Below are 14,827 nucleotides of genomic sequence, written 5' to 3' on the forward strand. Positions count from 1 at the left end.
GAAATGAATTCGCTTTGCTTTATTTTATTTTACATATAGTGCCTAGCAATATCATTCACATGCCTTTGTCAAAACAGGAACATAGGAAATCTCATTTTAACGGTAATAAAGTCAGGCATAGTTGGTTACAAAAATACTGCTAATAAGAAAATCATAAAAGCTTTGTCACATTTATGTCTTTCAACTATACTAGGCAAGGCAGGAAATTGTGATACGTAGTTGGTAGTTTCTGTAAAAATAAATTGGATTATAATGGAATATGTTATAGCAAATTTCCGCATTTAAGTCTGCTTCTACCCAGGAAGGGGAAAAAAGAGGCAGAGAATCAAAAGTCTGAGATTCCAGTCTTGGAAGCACTCCAGTGAATAACTTAACTCACATAAATAATAATGAGTTACCACCTGTGCATAAAGTTATGCACATGCCTTAATATTTGTAGAATTGCGGTTAGAAGCATATTGCAAATACTCTATTATATTATACCTAGGAAGAAAAATCTATAATTTACTGTGCACTGAAAAAAACCACGAGAGAAAGGAGAGAGAAACACATGTTTATATGTGATGACATTTTGATAAAAGCATTATGACTTGATGAGGAATCGCAGGAGTCCAGAGTATTTTGATGATTTGTGTTCTAAGTATCTTACATGAGTTTTTGCAAATCTGTTAACTTGTGTTCCTTTATCATCCCCTTGGAAAACTGACCTTCGCATTTGTGGCTGCCTTCAGCCACGTGACTTTCAGATCCACTGAACATGACTGCAGAAGACGTAGGGGATGAAGTTATGTTACTAGACACTGCATTTGCTTTTACTTCTGAAAGGTAGTCTAGACCAGTTCAAGGGTCAACATAAAAATATTTCCTTTCATTGGCAGAGAATTGGGTCTAACTTTAGATCATTACAATTTCTTGTACACTGTTCTCCCCTTCAAGTCTGACTTTTTCATGAGCAAGGGTCAAAATATGTCTATGTTTCAGATTTTACCATTAATTTTGAAATACTTGAGGGCAGAAGCCATCTTTTATTCTGTCATTACGAAGCCCTGGAGTAGCAGATGTCTGATCCTGATCGGGAAGCCTTTGATCCTAATACTAGCAAATGATCATTTAAGGTTTTTTGTGATTTTGTAGCCAGATGCTGGTAAACGTTAAGAGTTTTAATCTCAAGGTATTTAAGAAGGGATTTCTAAAACTTGCTAGTGTCAGCGTTTTAAATGATGAAATACAGATTTTTTTTCTTATTTTACTGAGAAGAGGATCACATGTATTTTAAAAGTCCATTGTCGTATGCTCCCATTTTAGGCGTAAAAAAGTTAACTGAATGCACAAGCTCAGGCAGATGGTTAAGGCAATGGTAAAACTAGTTACCAGGTGTCAGTTAAGCATCAGGAACTGTCCGTGTGCATTCTCAGTAAGGTAATGCAGATTAGCTTAAACTCTTTTCTAGCAAGACTAGCAAAATTAAATTAATCATCTCACATTTACTGGACACTAAGTCCTCTCAGACAAACTGTTACTGCAGATTGGTAGATTTGTGGTATCTTGTTGAGGTAGAGTGATTTAATGGTGTGAAAGCTGACCTATGACAGATACAACATTTTGAATGAATGTCATCCAGGGACAGGAATCCTATAGTTCTTCAGAAACGAAGGGATGATCTGTAGCAAACAAGCAAACTCACATATGCTTTCCCATTCCCATGGACCACCTAAAGAATTGTGCCATAGATTGTAGGCATGCTGAAGAACACTTAGAAGAACACTTACAGGCACTTTGTTGAATGAATACCTGCAATAAAATCATAAAGGAGAGCCCAGAAATTCATCAGAGTGCCTATATGGAAGAAGTGTAAATATTGAGACAGAGAAGGACCAAGTGCAGGGTTTGAAGATACATACTGGAGTGGCGGAAAGTGTGGAGAAGAAGTGATACAGGCCTAAGCATAGGCAAGGCAGTGGTGATTTATCCAAAGTGAAACTCAGTTTGGGGGAATGGGCATAAGTTCAGACTACCTTTTGTATTTTTATAAAGCAGGGACATTAGAAATTAAAAAGGCCTCTGAAACCACACCTTCCTATCACGGTGTAGGATAATTGCTCACAGAGTAATAATTTGTTAGAGATAACTACCTTTCCTAGTCCTGTTTAGCATGACCTTGGTGAGAACTTCTGTGTGCCCAAAAATTAGGAAAAAGAGCCAAGAGATCAGTGGAATTGTGCAGTGGACTGGGTGTCACATGAAGTAACCTCGTTCCTACCTCTGCTGCTGACTCAAGACATTCAGTCAGAAAAATCAGTTATTGCTCCATGACTGCTTTTTTCTGCTCACAAATTGACAGGCAAGATATTCACATATTTTTATAAAATGCTCAGGGATGAAAAAATTAGTGCATTCTTACAATAATAAATATTGAGTTTCTTATATTACATTTTGTGAGAAGATCGTTCCCTGTTTACAGCCGCCTTTATGCAGGTTTTCATACAGCCACCAGGTTTTCCCCTCAGTTTAGCCAGGTTACAAATTCCTTGACTTCCAAAAAACTTGATGTTTCAACTTCCTCAGCTCCCCAGATGTTCTCACACAAGTCCAGCAGTCTCCTCTTGTAGCCTTATATTAAAATAGCTTAATACTGAAAGGATTTTAGAGAAATTTTCTTGCAGTGTTAATTTCTCAAAATACTTTGCATACAGCAGTTTTAAAAGTAATTTTGGTATAACTTAAAGGTATTTAAGTAGTTAACCTTGTTTTCTCTGTTCAAAGGATCCACCAATGGCAGTGACCCTTGGATTGCGAATGGAAGAAATGATTTTTAATCTTGCTGACACACATTTATTTTTTAATGATTTAGAGGTAAGAATCAAAAGAACATAAACACTGTTACTCCTGGGGTTTTAACACAGTGGTTTTGCTGTGCCTTAGTGTTTGTTATGTGTGACATTTTCCACCTACCTAGACTTTGGGTTTGTCATACTGTAATCAGAGAGAGGTTAGCCAGGTGACAGTGACTTCCTGTGGGACCAGAGTCCGTCCATGAAACTGGGTGAGACAGAGAATCTGCAAACTACACTTTCTTGGTTTTGTCCTATGGCTGTCTTTTCAGTTTCCATGGATTTAGAGCTGTCTGCAGTCATTTCCAGGCGGGACATATGTGCCACCTATTCATTCTCTTGAAGTTCTCTACATTCACTTTCAGTGGGTGCTGCCATCTCACCACAAGGGACTGTGTTCTTCTCTTCACACACCTGAGTAGCCTTTTGGCCACAGGCCCCCCTTTCTTGCTCAAAGGTAGAATATTCTTCATTTTCCTCATTGAAGACTGCAGCATCAGAGAGCTGGGACTATGGCAGCTGTACACATCAGTGATGCCTCTTCCTGAGACAACCAGGTGACCACATGTTTCGTCACGATGTACCCAGGGTATGCAATTTGTCATGCAGTCAGAAAAGGGAGAGACCTCTTTCTAGAGAGTGACTATTGTGGATTGCTCACCTGTCAGGGGGACACAGGTGGAGTGCCACAGGAACAGCAGTCTGGGAATCAGGCTCATCAGCTGGGCTTCACAGACTTCTTGTTTCACTCTGAGAGTCCAAATCTGTTAATATGGAAAGTGAGTCTTACAACCACGTGTGTCAAGAGACAGGCAGTGAAAAACAGTTCTCAAATTAAACTGTGGGCTTTTCAGATCTTCCCCTAGTCTAAATCAGTTGTGTTCTTCCTCTCTCCATGGAAAGAGATTTTGCCACTAATGGCAGCTGGAAGACACTGAGGGGTTTTTTTTGTTTAAAATCCAATAGAAAGGTCTCTGGTGAGTGAATAGAAAAAATGAGGGTAAGTGAGATTTTTCTATTCAATGGGACATTGATTTTCCTAGTGTGCACTTCTTTTGTTCCTTTGTCGACTGTAGGCAATAAGAAAAGCTGAAGGTACCAGGCTGCGGTTGTCTTTGTCGTCCCTTGCAGACCTCATTTATTCTTAGCTCTTTTTAAGTCAACAGACTGGGATGTACTTCACCCTGTACCTGAGCTGCACTTCCTCCTTCCAGCAGCAGAAACAAAAGAAAGTAAAGCTCTGGACATGCCTTTGCCAGTCGGAGTTTTATTGCAGTCCTAGCGAATCATCACTTGACAATGCAAGTGCGTTTGGTGAATGTTCTCCTTCTGGTGCCCCATGCCAGGAATAGAGTCCAAACCAATTTTACAAAGCATTGCTTGAATTTCTTTTTAGCAGACCTTTGTCCCTGTGTGTTCAGATTTCACATGGCACCCAATGAACTTTAAGCCTTTTGGTAGCATATGCCCAGAGTTCTTCCATCTTGTGCTGAGTTCAAGTGCAAGAGTTCAGCAAAATGGAGCTTTACCCTCTTTCTATACCTCTTTATTTTTGCTTATGGCCGTTGAAGCTTCATTCCTTTTATTTATTTTCTTTGTAGATCTCAGGTTCAGCTTTCGTAGGTGGATCATCACATTTTGTATATTCTTCATAGAATGGTTTTAATATCCTGTCCAAGAATTCATACTCCAGCTTATTCCAGCTTGAACGGTATCCAAACAGTTTTCAGTTTTAGATAAATCAAAAAATACTACTTGGGGACTTTCTCGGAGAATCTCGTAACTCAATCAATTTGATTTGATTAAAACAAATTTCTGTATGCAGCTAAGAATCTTCTAACCAATTCATCGTTGTTTCACAACCAACTTTCTTATAAGATTACCAAAATTCCAAACTTCTTGTTCTCAAATGAGCTGGATGCACACATTCTGGCATATGCAAGAAGACAACAATTTTGTATCTTCTTGGCAAATAAGATACAGTTGCATGGCATCCTGTGTCTTTAATATGCAAATGAATAAATCTGTCTGTTTAAAGATGTTTGCAGAGCACATGGCCGTTACTGAATATTACAGAGCATCTGCATGATGACTGTGTAATGAATTACAAGAATTCCCCAGTTCTGACTTGGGGTGTTTCTCATTTCTCTCCATATCTCTCTCTCGTTGTCTTCCTCTCTCCATCCTCCCCCAGGAGAGGGGAAGCGAGTGCTGAGCTGCTGATGGTCATGGCTACGCAAGACACAAGACCTTCAGTTCTTACTGGAGGAAGTGAAATAGAACTTTATTCACTAGACAGATTACTTATCCTTTCATCTCACTTTTTTTAGTGCTGAGTCATGAACCTATATTCCTGTGATACTGGCTCCAGTCAGTATGTTCCCTAAGCTTTCTTTCCCCCCCCCCGCCGTTTTTCTTGGTTGCAAACACGGCATACCAGGGTATAGTAATAATAACCAAGTTACTGAAGTTATCACATACAAAAATAAAGTTTTCCTTCCTCTATGCAAATCTGTCTCACTACAATGACTGCTGATGCAGAAATTCCAATCTGCTGAGACATTCCCTGCTGACCCAGTAACCCATGTTCTAATCAGCCAAGCTGCACTTTTATTTCAGGCTAGGCTGTTCTCCAGCTATTTCATTCTCAGTGTATAAATTTTAGTTAGCTTGAGAAGTATCGCTTGGGAGGGCAGTTGGTGTTTTGCCATGAAAATAGGAGTCTGGTGCTCTAGAAAGTTCATGTGCCTAAACAATGCTTAGAGATAGGACACAATTCTGTAATGATATCCAGACTAATGCATTCTTTTCTCAACCAGATAAGGGATAAAATGAAGTTTTTCTCACTATCTCAGGGTTAATTTTAAGACAGCTTTTAGAAATGTTGGTAGGGCATGCATGCAAAACCTCCAATTTCTACAAAGTGCAAGCAGAAATTTGGGTATGAATCTTCCAACTCCATTATCCCCCTCCACTCTCAGGACAAACTGAATTACATTTCCATTTGAATGATAATCCTGCCATATTTTAAACAAGATTTTGTCATTGTTTTTTTCTCAGAAATAGAAATAAGAAATAAAAAATAAGAATTAGGTAAGTCTCAATTTGGGAGGCAGGTCAAACTAGTTTTAACAGAGACTGAAGCATATACATAAAAAGGGGTGTTCTGCGTACCCTGAGAAAGCATAGTGCTGAATATCCCCTCAGTAATAACATTTTTTTGTTCAGTGTGGTGAGTCACTGTTTTTACTGGATAATGGAATTACTGTCCATTCCAGGAGGATAATTTGTATGGATGATTTGTTGATTCTGTACTCTCAAATTTTCAGGCTCTAAAAATTGCTGCAAAGAATTGACTGCACTCAGATATAATTTAAATTAGTATTGCTTCAAGCAACAGCCAGTTACTGTACTTAGATTCCTTTCCTGTATTCTCACTAAAAGGAAATATATTTTATCTTTCTTAGTTTTGACCTTGCACTGACAGTAAGCCACTGTGATTTGAGTGTAACTAGTACTGGAGCTGATGTGAAAATTATTTCACCTTAACATTTAAAGTGACAGAGAGCTTGCTTGCTTTCCTTCCTCCCCACAACTGCTTGGTATCTTCTGCAAACCAAATACCAGATGTAGTGTTGTGCCACCAGTTTCCCATTTCCTATGAGAAAAGTAAAGAATTATCTCAAATCTGCTCAAGCCATCTGCTTTTCCTCTTTTTCTGGAAAGTTATTTTCATACCATGTAAGTGAATTTGTAAAATGTAAACTTTTTAGTTGTAGATAAGTAAACAAAAAAAAAGTAAAGCAAGGAGTCATGAGCATGAGTTTGTTGTTGGTCAGCAAATGTGCATGGCGGGTGTGTTGAAGAGGTGAGTGATAGATCTGAGAGGAGAAGAGAAAGGGGGAAAGCTGGAGAGTGCTGTTGGGTTTGAGCCCTGTACAAGCTTAACAACTTCCTTGCAGGGACCGGTGGCAAGTAATCAGAAAACTGCGTGTTTCCCTCATCTCCTGTTCCTGGACTCAGAGAACAGTGAGAGAAAAAAAAAAAAAAAAGTAAACAGCTGAGCCTTTGCCACCCACTCATATTTAACTTAATAATGAAATTATCAGCAGAACAGTTATCTGGAATTTTCAAGGCTGGAACAATGTAGCTGAAAGGCTTAACAAAACCCAGACGGCAGTAGACACTCCTGCTTATCCATCAGGGCTTCTGCATGCCCTCAATTTAATTAGTACACTTTCAAATCCACAGGACTGATTTTTGAACTGTTAGAATTATTTTATGCTTTGACCAATTCCAGGGAAATCTGTGAAGGTAGTTAGGAAGCCAGATATTGCTCAGATATTGCAAAATATAGAGTTAGAATTTGTCCCAGTGGGGCTTTTTCTCTGATTTTTGAGTTCCTGTCCTATACTGAGTGAAGTATAGTTGCATTTTTTTTCTGGAGTGTAAATAATAAATAAGGGTAAAGCAAGGAATCGTTTATTTCAGCTGCCACTTCCCCTTTTTCTTTCTCTTTTCATTCACTATTTACATCCAAAAGCAGCTTCTTTAAAGTACTCTACAGCTCAAGATAATCTCCTCAGACAGAATGAAAAAATTGTGTTTCTCTGGTGGGAGAAGAATGCTTCATTTCTGGTCCTTGAACACAGCTCTTTCATGCCTGTCTTAATGGATTAAGCTAGATGAGTAGAGTTTGGCCACTCGTTCTTTTAGTCTTGATCCAAAATTGTAAATGATGACTGCCTGTATGATGCGAAGAAATTACGTATTTGAAAATGAAATGATATATTTATTTTATAGAAAAATGGTTCATTTTTTTTTAACAACTTGCTTCATGCGGGTAAAAATCTGTTAAGTTTTCATTCAGTGGAAAGCAAACAAAACAAAAAGAAGAAACGGTCATTCCCCAAATGCACACTTCAGGAACTTGTGTCATACACATTTGCAAATCACTCCTGTGTTCAGATTTATCCTGTATCTGGACAACTTAGCACTGGTACGAGACCGAGACTGGAAATTTAGAACTGTGTACTCCTGTATGTCACAGAGAGTCTGAATTAAGTGCTGCTTGTCAGCAACTTTATTTGACATAGATTAGTCGGGCAGCTTTTCAACTGAGGCACAGAAGTGGACATACTGAAAGCTCAGCCTCATTTTGTCTTAGTGTTGAGGTTAAATTATGGGAAAACATTAGTTGGGGAGTAATTTTTAAATACATCCTTTAACTTTTCCATAAATTATATTACACTAACAACAGCTATTTTAAATATTAAAAAGTTACTTACATACAGGAAGGTAGAATGTCTGGCCACCAAATGTCAAGTGCATCCTTGGGTTAATTCTAACAGCTACAGAAAACAGTAATACAATGCCTGTTAATATTTACTGTTGCGTGATGGTTTGACATTTATTTGTGCTTCCCCCACATTTTCATACCTTTCTGCCGTAACCACTGGGCAGAAAGGGATATTTGATAGCAATCCAATTGTAAAACCAGCTTGGAGGGGAGTTCAGTTTTCCAGTGTATCTCAGTTCCCTGGAATTACTTCCATCCCTTCCAAACCCAGAAAATAATTAAGTTCTCCAGGACTGCTTGATTATCTATGATTTTCCAGCCAAAGACATTTGGAGAAATCAATAAAGGAATCTGATAAACATCCAAACTCCTAGAAACTTAATAGAAATTATATGCCTGTTGAGGTCCATCATCACTAGCTTTTAGGAAGTGGGGAAACAAGGTTTAGGTGATTTTGAAACATTGGTATGCTAGGGAGACTATAAATGAGGCTTGCAATTGTTGGGGTTTTTTTTTAGTTAAAATTATTTTAATCTAAAGTCACACTAAAATTACATACCGCTTTTTAAAAGGCCTATTTTAACTAATACATCATACAGTGTAGGAGTTGAAGGTGGTATTATTTTGTAGGGTGATAGGAAGCTATAGGTGTACATATTCTGCCATCTTCTGGTGCAGTTAGTGGCCTGCACCGATCTTTTCTTAACATCTATACTAGGCATATAATGAGCATACTCTCTTATAATTTATCATTTTTATTTTTTTTTCAACAGGAGTGTGATCAAGTTCATATAGATGATGTTTCTTCTGATGATAATGGACAAGATCTAAGGTAAGATACAGCATTTGTTTCATTTATTTTTTTCTTCAAAGATTAAATTGAGCACTTACAGGAATACATTGTATTTATTTTTACTGTATTTTGGGTGTTTGCAGTACCTACAGTTTTGCAACTGATGGCTTCCATGCAGCTGCAAGTAGTGCAAACCTTTGTCTGCCAACAGGTGTAAGAGGAGGGGTTGACTGGATGAGGAAGCTGGCTTTCCGTTACAGAAGAGTAAAAGAGTTGTATAATACTTACAAGAACAACATAGGAGGTGAGTTTAATTGTCAAAATCAATTTAGAATGCTGATCAGGTTAAATTGCATGGCGATGAACTCCCATCAAGGGAATGTGCCTCGGAAGCCACAGAATGAATGGGAAGTGGTGTAACTAGACTGTGGGCTATTGAAAGCTACTGACTGTAACAGCAGAGACAATACTGTGCTGTTGTGCAGAACCAGAGATGGGGAAACTGAGCAGGCTTCCATTTAGCTTCCACAGAGCCCATTTTCCTCCTTCAGACCCAGCTCAGCTATACTCACTGATTGGTTGAGTCACTTATTCTACCTAAAAGATGCTGTTATTCTAGAAAAGAGTTTGAATAGTTTCCACAGCCCAAATTAGTTGTGGCTGACCTTTTCCACCCTACATTTTCATTATTCGGTTCATAACAGCACACCGTCTGCTAAACTCCCTGCTGGGTACCTGCTAGTCTGGTTTCACCGGTGGATGCAAGAAAACACTGCCATGCCACTAGCCCCTTTTGTTGACCATGTAGCTTACACAGTTCATTACATTAGCAAGAAATCCAAGTCTTATTTGGGCTGAGAGCTTTCTTGTTTTCATTCATAGACACACTCATGTCTGTGCTAGCAGGCTTGTAGGAAATCAAGCAACAGAACTGAAAGAATATGTTCTGTAGAGCCCTGTGTGACTTGCAGGGACTGGAAGAACAAGGAATATTTACAAGTCTTCAGGTATTGCTCCAGCCACAGTTGAAGATAAGATGAGGCCAACCCAACCAGGAAGGGGCCCAAGTGAAGACTTTCCCATTCTATAGCATGGGCTTTTTCAACTCATCTGAAATTTACTTCAAAGGAACCTGAAACTTAAAGTAAACTCACCTTCAGCAAACCCAGACAGTCTGGTGTTCTTTTAACACTTCCTGCAGTCTCTCAGACATGAGGAACAGTACAACTAATATGGACAGTGAATTATTCATTACCTTAATCATTTTCTAAATTATGTAAATCTGCAATATATGTTTTCACTCAGAGTAGTTCAGTCTTTACTTGTCATGGGAAGAAGCAGTAGGACCGAAGGCTGATAGCAGATGGTTGGCTTTCACTTGCCTTGCCTTGCCCTTCATTGGTGTCGTGAATAGAGTTTTTATGTATTAATAATGCTTCAAACAGTATTATCCAAAAGTTTACTGGGCTTTCTTATGTGCCCTAATTCATCTAAGGTTCTAAAGCTGTTGCATTTCATAAAACCTTTAACCCTAGTAAGAGCTTAAGTCCAATAGCACAGCATAGGGAAACACACTAAAAGGAACATTGCAAAGGCAGAGTGCAGATATCTGGTGACTTGTATTAAGGCTTTTATTCTCTCCCACAAATACTGTTTCTGAAATATATTCCATCCTTAGCGTGCAAGTTCCTTCATTCATCCTGTACCTCTTAACTTTTATAAAAATCTTTTTATCACATATGCATGTATTCCAAAATAGCTGTGAGAAGGCAACAGAAGGCTAGATCGAACTAGCCTTTTTAAAGTATTTTTCGTTGCTTCATTTAAAATTTTTGAAGACAGTCATCACCACTGCGTGGGAACATATGCTGTAGGAAAAGAGGGATACTAAAGGTCATGAAGCTTGCTTCCTTGCTCTTCCAGGACCAAATCTAAATTCAGGTTATTTAGTTCCAAAGAACTCATGTCTCAACATTCAATAGGCAGGGTATTTTTTTAAACCTGACCATGCATACCCAAAAGTGAATTTTAAGGTGCTTTTAAGGGACTAACTGAGATATGAGAATGTAAGATGTACAGCCATTACAGGGCTGTAAACGCTGTAAAAAGAGCTGTCATTACTAACTACAAGGATGTGAAGAGCAAGCCATCAGCAAACAAATGTATTTCCATATGTGTAACCTGAAGTTCATCTGTATACAGAGTCATAAGCAGGGCAGTTTTAAACACACACAGATACTGCAAAGGCAAGTTTATTCTGAAGTCTCTTGATTTGTGAGTGTTTCTGCCTATGTTCCCGATGGCATGGATCTACTTGTCACTGCCTCTGGTAATTAAAGAGGAAGATGTATGTGAGCGGTTGGTTTAAAACAAAAAAAGTGTTTCTGAAAGGTATGCTTTGAAACATAGTAATCAGACAACTAATTATTGCTATCTGCAATATTCTCTGACATTGCTTGATATAGTGGAGTGCAAATAAAAACAGAGCACCATTTACTGAGCCTTGTAGACAATAGATTTTCTCTTTGATGTTTTTTCAGGTTCTAGTAGAATTTAAAATAGAGTCAATGACCATAAAATCTATATATTCCAGCTAATACAGAACTTAATTTGTTTGGTTTTTTTCTTTTCTTGCTTTTTTACGTAAAAGGACTCCTAGGTCCTGCTAAAAGAGATGCATGGTTGCAATTAAGAGCAGAGATTGAAGCTCTGACAGACTCCTGGCTAACAAATGCACTTAAATCATTATCAATTATTAGCACAAGGTATGTATTCAAGTCTACTGTAAAAAATTTTTTAGTTTTGGGCTTGTAATGGCTATTTTTTTGACATTTTAAGTTACAATAAATTAGTGTCTTTAAAGAACAGAATAGATCTAATATGACTTCCGAGTAGGAAAAATTCCATGCAAAGTGATTACATTTTCAGTGATTCTAGTATTTACTAAAGATAGTATGAAGTGTCTTCTAAAATGTGATAAATGTCCCTGTGGACATTGAAAGGGAATTGTAGAATTCTGAGCCAGCCTTCAATTTATTATCTTCTGGGCAGCATCCTCTGAACTCCACATCTCTCTCTTCTTTCCTTCGATGTTTCTGCCTATTCACAATGCCACCTAAATACTGTATAGATCCCAGAACACAAAAACATTTTCCTTCTGTCCTTCCAGACAAATCAGTATGCTTAAGCGTCTATCTAAGTTCTCAGAAGAGCAGAAATCTGTTTTAACTGAGTTAAAAGTCTGTGTTCCCAGTAATGAGACATAAAGTGTATTGTTCCTTTGAAATAATAAAACTGTGAACACTGCTCCTACTTAGCCAGCCATGCAATATATATCTTATCAGAAATCCTCAAAAATTCTCGTTGTAAACCATAAAAAAATCCAATGTTAGCCATCTTGCCTTCTGAACATGTCTGGGAAAAGACTCAGCATCAAGTGGAAAGAACAAACTTGGAAAGATGTGAAAAAATTATTTTAAATTTAACAACTTTTGCAACATGTTTCTCTCTTACTTATTGTTTATTTAAAAGTGTCTTAAACACTTCAAGATAAAGAAAAGTAAAAAAATTGTGTAAGCCATTGTGTTTACCGCTTTCCAAATTGCTAGTCTTCAAAAAGACATTTGGTAATGAAGGCCAGTTGAGCATTGGTGGATGAGTCTGGAAAACTCTTACGAGTTACTTAGGACTCTTAAATAAGTCCTTTGTCTTGTCTTCAAAGAGCTGTACAGCTTTAAATCTTCAGAAGCTCCCTGTGAGGCAGCTAAACATTACCTATATGTTACTGGCAGAAAATCAAGATATATTAAAGCAGAAATAGTAGCCTAAGGTCTTGCTTGGAATTTGTGGAAGAACCGGGAGAAAAAATCGCAACTGTTTTCTCTCAGCTCCATCTTCAAACCATGGTCACACTCACGTTCCAGCCTGTCGGTACCTGAAGTAGCCTGGCTCTGAGTTTTCTGTTGTGTAACTGCTAGCACAACTCCATTCAAGTTTTCATCCTCACCATTCGCTTGCTAGCATATTAACACGATTTTTTTTCTCTCTCCCTCTTCTCAGAAATGTTCTTACTCTTGAAACATTAGTGGACTTGGCAGTGCTAGGTTAATGGCTCAACTTGATGATAAAGGTCTTTTCCAACCTAAACGATGCTATAATTCTATGAAGAAAGTAATGTCATTGTGCAGAAATGTGAATTGGCTTTTTATTCCCCCTCAAGACAGGAGTAACAAATGATGGGTTTGCATTCTCCTCATTCTTTTCTTTGGCTGGTAGCTACTGCCAATTAATTGCCAGCATGAAAACAATGCTTCCAAAGCATTCAAATGCCTATTTTCGGGGGTAGCTGATAAACTTAATGTCTGTATTTTAGTTGACTTGTCTTCAAGGACCTGTTTTTTATAAACCAGTGTAGAATATTTCCTACAAATCCTGTGTATTTCTTTAAAGGACTTTGCCAAAAGTTTTATGTACATTTTTCTGAAGTGATGGTGCTGAGCAGCACTGCTGTGTGAGTGAAAGTAAATGTTGAGGAATCCTGAATACGCTCCTCACAGCTGGTTCACCTCATCAGCATTTGGGTAATGGTTTTAAACTATTTAAACTTAAACTATTTCTCTTATTTTAGGAGTAACTGTGTAAATGTGTTGGTAACAACAACCCAGCTTATCCCAGCACTTGCAAAAGTTCTACTATACAGCTTAGGAGGAGCTTTTCCTATTGAAAATATTTACAGTGCAACCAAAATAGGTAAGAAAATTATTCTTTCATCCATTCTGACTACATTGCGTTACCAATATTTTTTTTCCAGTAATGGATGGATTCCAAGAAACTTCCCTGACACTTGCAGTGTTAGTTATGAGATTTAGGCATTGCATATGTTCAGATGTGTTTATGTCAATAAATTCTGAATTCACCTTATTTTCAGTGATGCCTGAAAGAATAAGGTCCTCATACTGATCAAAAGCCTCAGAAACTCCTAAGTACGGTGAAAACAAGGAATGTGCAGAAAATAATGAAGAAAAATGTTGTGTGAATTAAATCTAAGCAGAACTTCTGTTAAAATACTCTCTGCTCTGACCTTCAGTTCTGTGTAAGCTAGGCTACCACTTCACAATCTTTTTCTGGAAGCGTAGTACATCAGTGATGGCAATGTTACCAACAGAAGCTGTGTTGATGGATGCCACAAGGACACTTCCCTGTTCTGTTGATAACTGTGTACCTCTTGTGTATTACTGTTTGGAAATCTGTGTTTTCTGGAAATGGCAACCAAAATTTTCTTGTAAACCAAGAAAAGTTATTATTGCTGTGGAATGTGACAGCCTACAATGACTGATTATTTTGGCAGATTTCATGATTCACCAATTATTAATTAAGGAATGAATCATTTCTATAACTATGACGCCTTATATAACACAAAGTGTGACACTTCATTGACAAAAGCATTACAATAGGTTTCCTAAACTAATTTAGTAAGTGAAAAAACAATGCATATTCTAAGAGTGTCAGGAAAAACTATGACCTTGGTCATCCTTTAATTAGCTGTAGCAGTCCTCTAGACAGAAGTGCCTCAAATACTTTAAAAACTTAAGTCAAGGCACGAAGTATCCCAAATACCACAGGGTACTGAGCAGCCTCTGGAATGAATGTCATCTGTCATACAGCCTGTACATGTTGGATTCGGTCACTGAGATTGCACTCGGACCAAAGGAAGGAGCATTAAGAAATAGTGCCAGCAGCACAGAAGGGGTGGTGAAGTGGAGCACAGTCTCTGGAGGCTCTGTTGAAGTAATTCTGCACCAGGAATTCCTTCTGAGAACAGTGTGGCTGCTGTTACACCCCTGTCAGGAGCACAGCAAAATCTGGGGTACAAGATCTCTCTCTGTTTTTCATGTCAGTGATCTC

At 38.1% G+C, this 14,827-nt stretch overlaps 1 protein-coding gene across 9 annotated transcripts in view; it reads left to right on the forward strand.

The window, feature by feature from the left end:
- The window catches only part of EYA4 (EYA transcriptional coactivator and phosphatase 4), a 158,009-nt gene that overhangs the window by 136,302 nt on the left and 6,880 nt on the right, over positions 1 to 14,827 (forward strand). For all 9 annotated transcript variants that reach the window (XM_055811194.1, XM_005230135.3, XM_055811193.1 and 6 more), the window contains 5 exons: positions 2,764 to 2,853; positions 8,904 to 8,962; positions 9,067 to 9,227; positions 11,574 to 11,688; positions 13,551 to 13,672. In XM_055811194.1, coding sequence (XP_055667169.1) covers positions 2,764 to 2,853; positions 8,904 to 8,962; positions 9,067 to 9,227; positions 11,574 to 11,688; positions 13,551 to 13,672 — 547 coding nt within the window. The remainder of the gene's footprint in view (positions 1 to 2,763; positions 2,854 to 8,903; positions 8,963 to 9,066; positions 9,228 to 11,573; positions 11,689 to 13,550; positions 13,673 to 14,827) is intronic.

The sequence above is a fragment of the Falco peregrinus genome, chromosome 7 (assembly GCF_023634155.1).
Source record: "Falco peregrinus isolate bFalPer1 chromosome 7, bFalPer1.pri, whole genome shotgun sequence".
In the NCBI taxonomy this organism is placed as follows: Eukaryota; Metazoa; Chordata; class Aves; order Falconiformes; family Falconidae; genus Falco; species Falco peregrinus.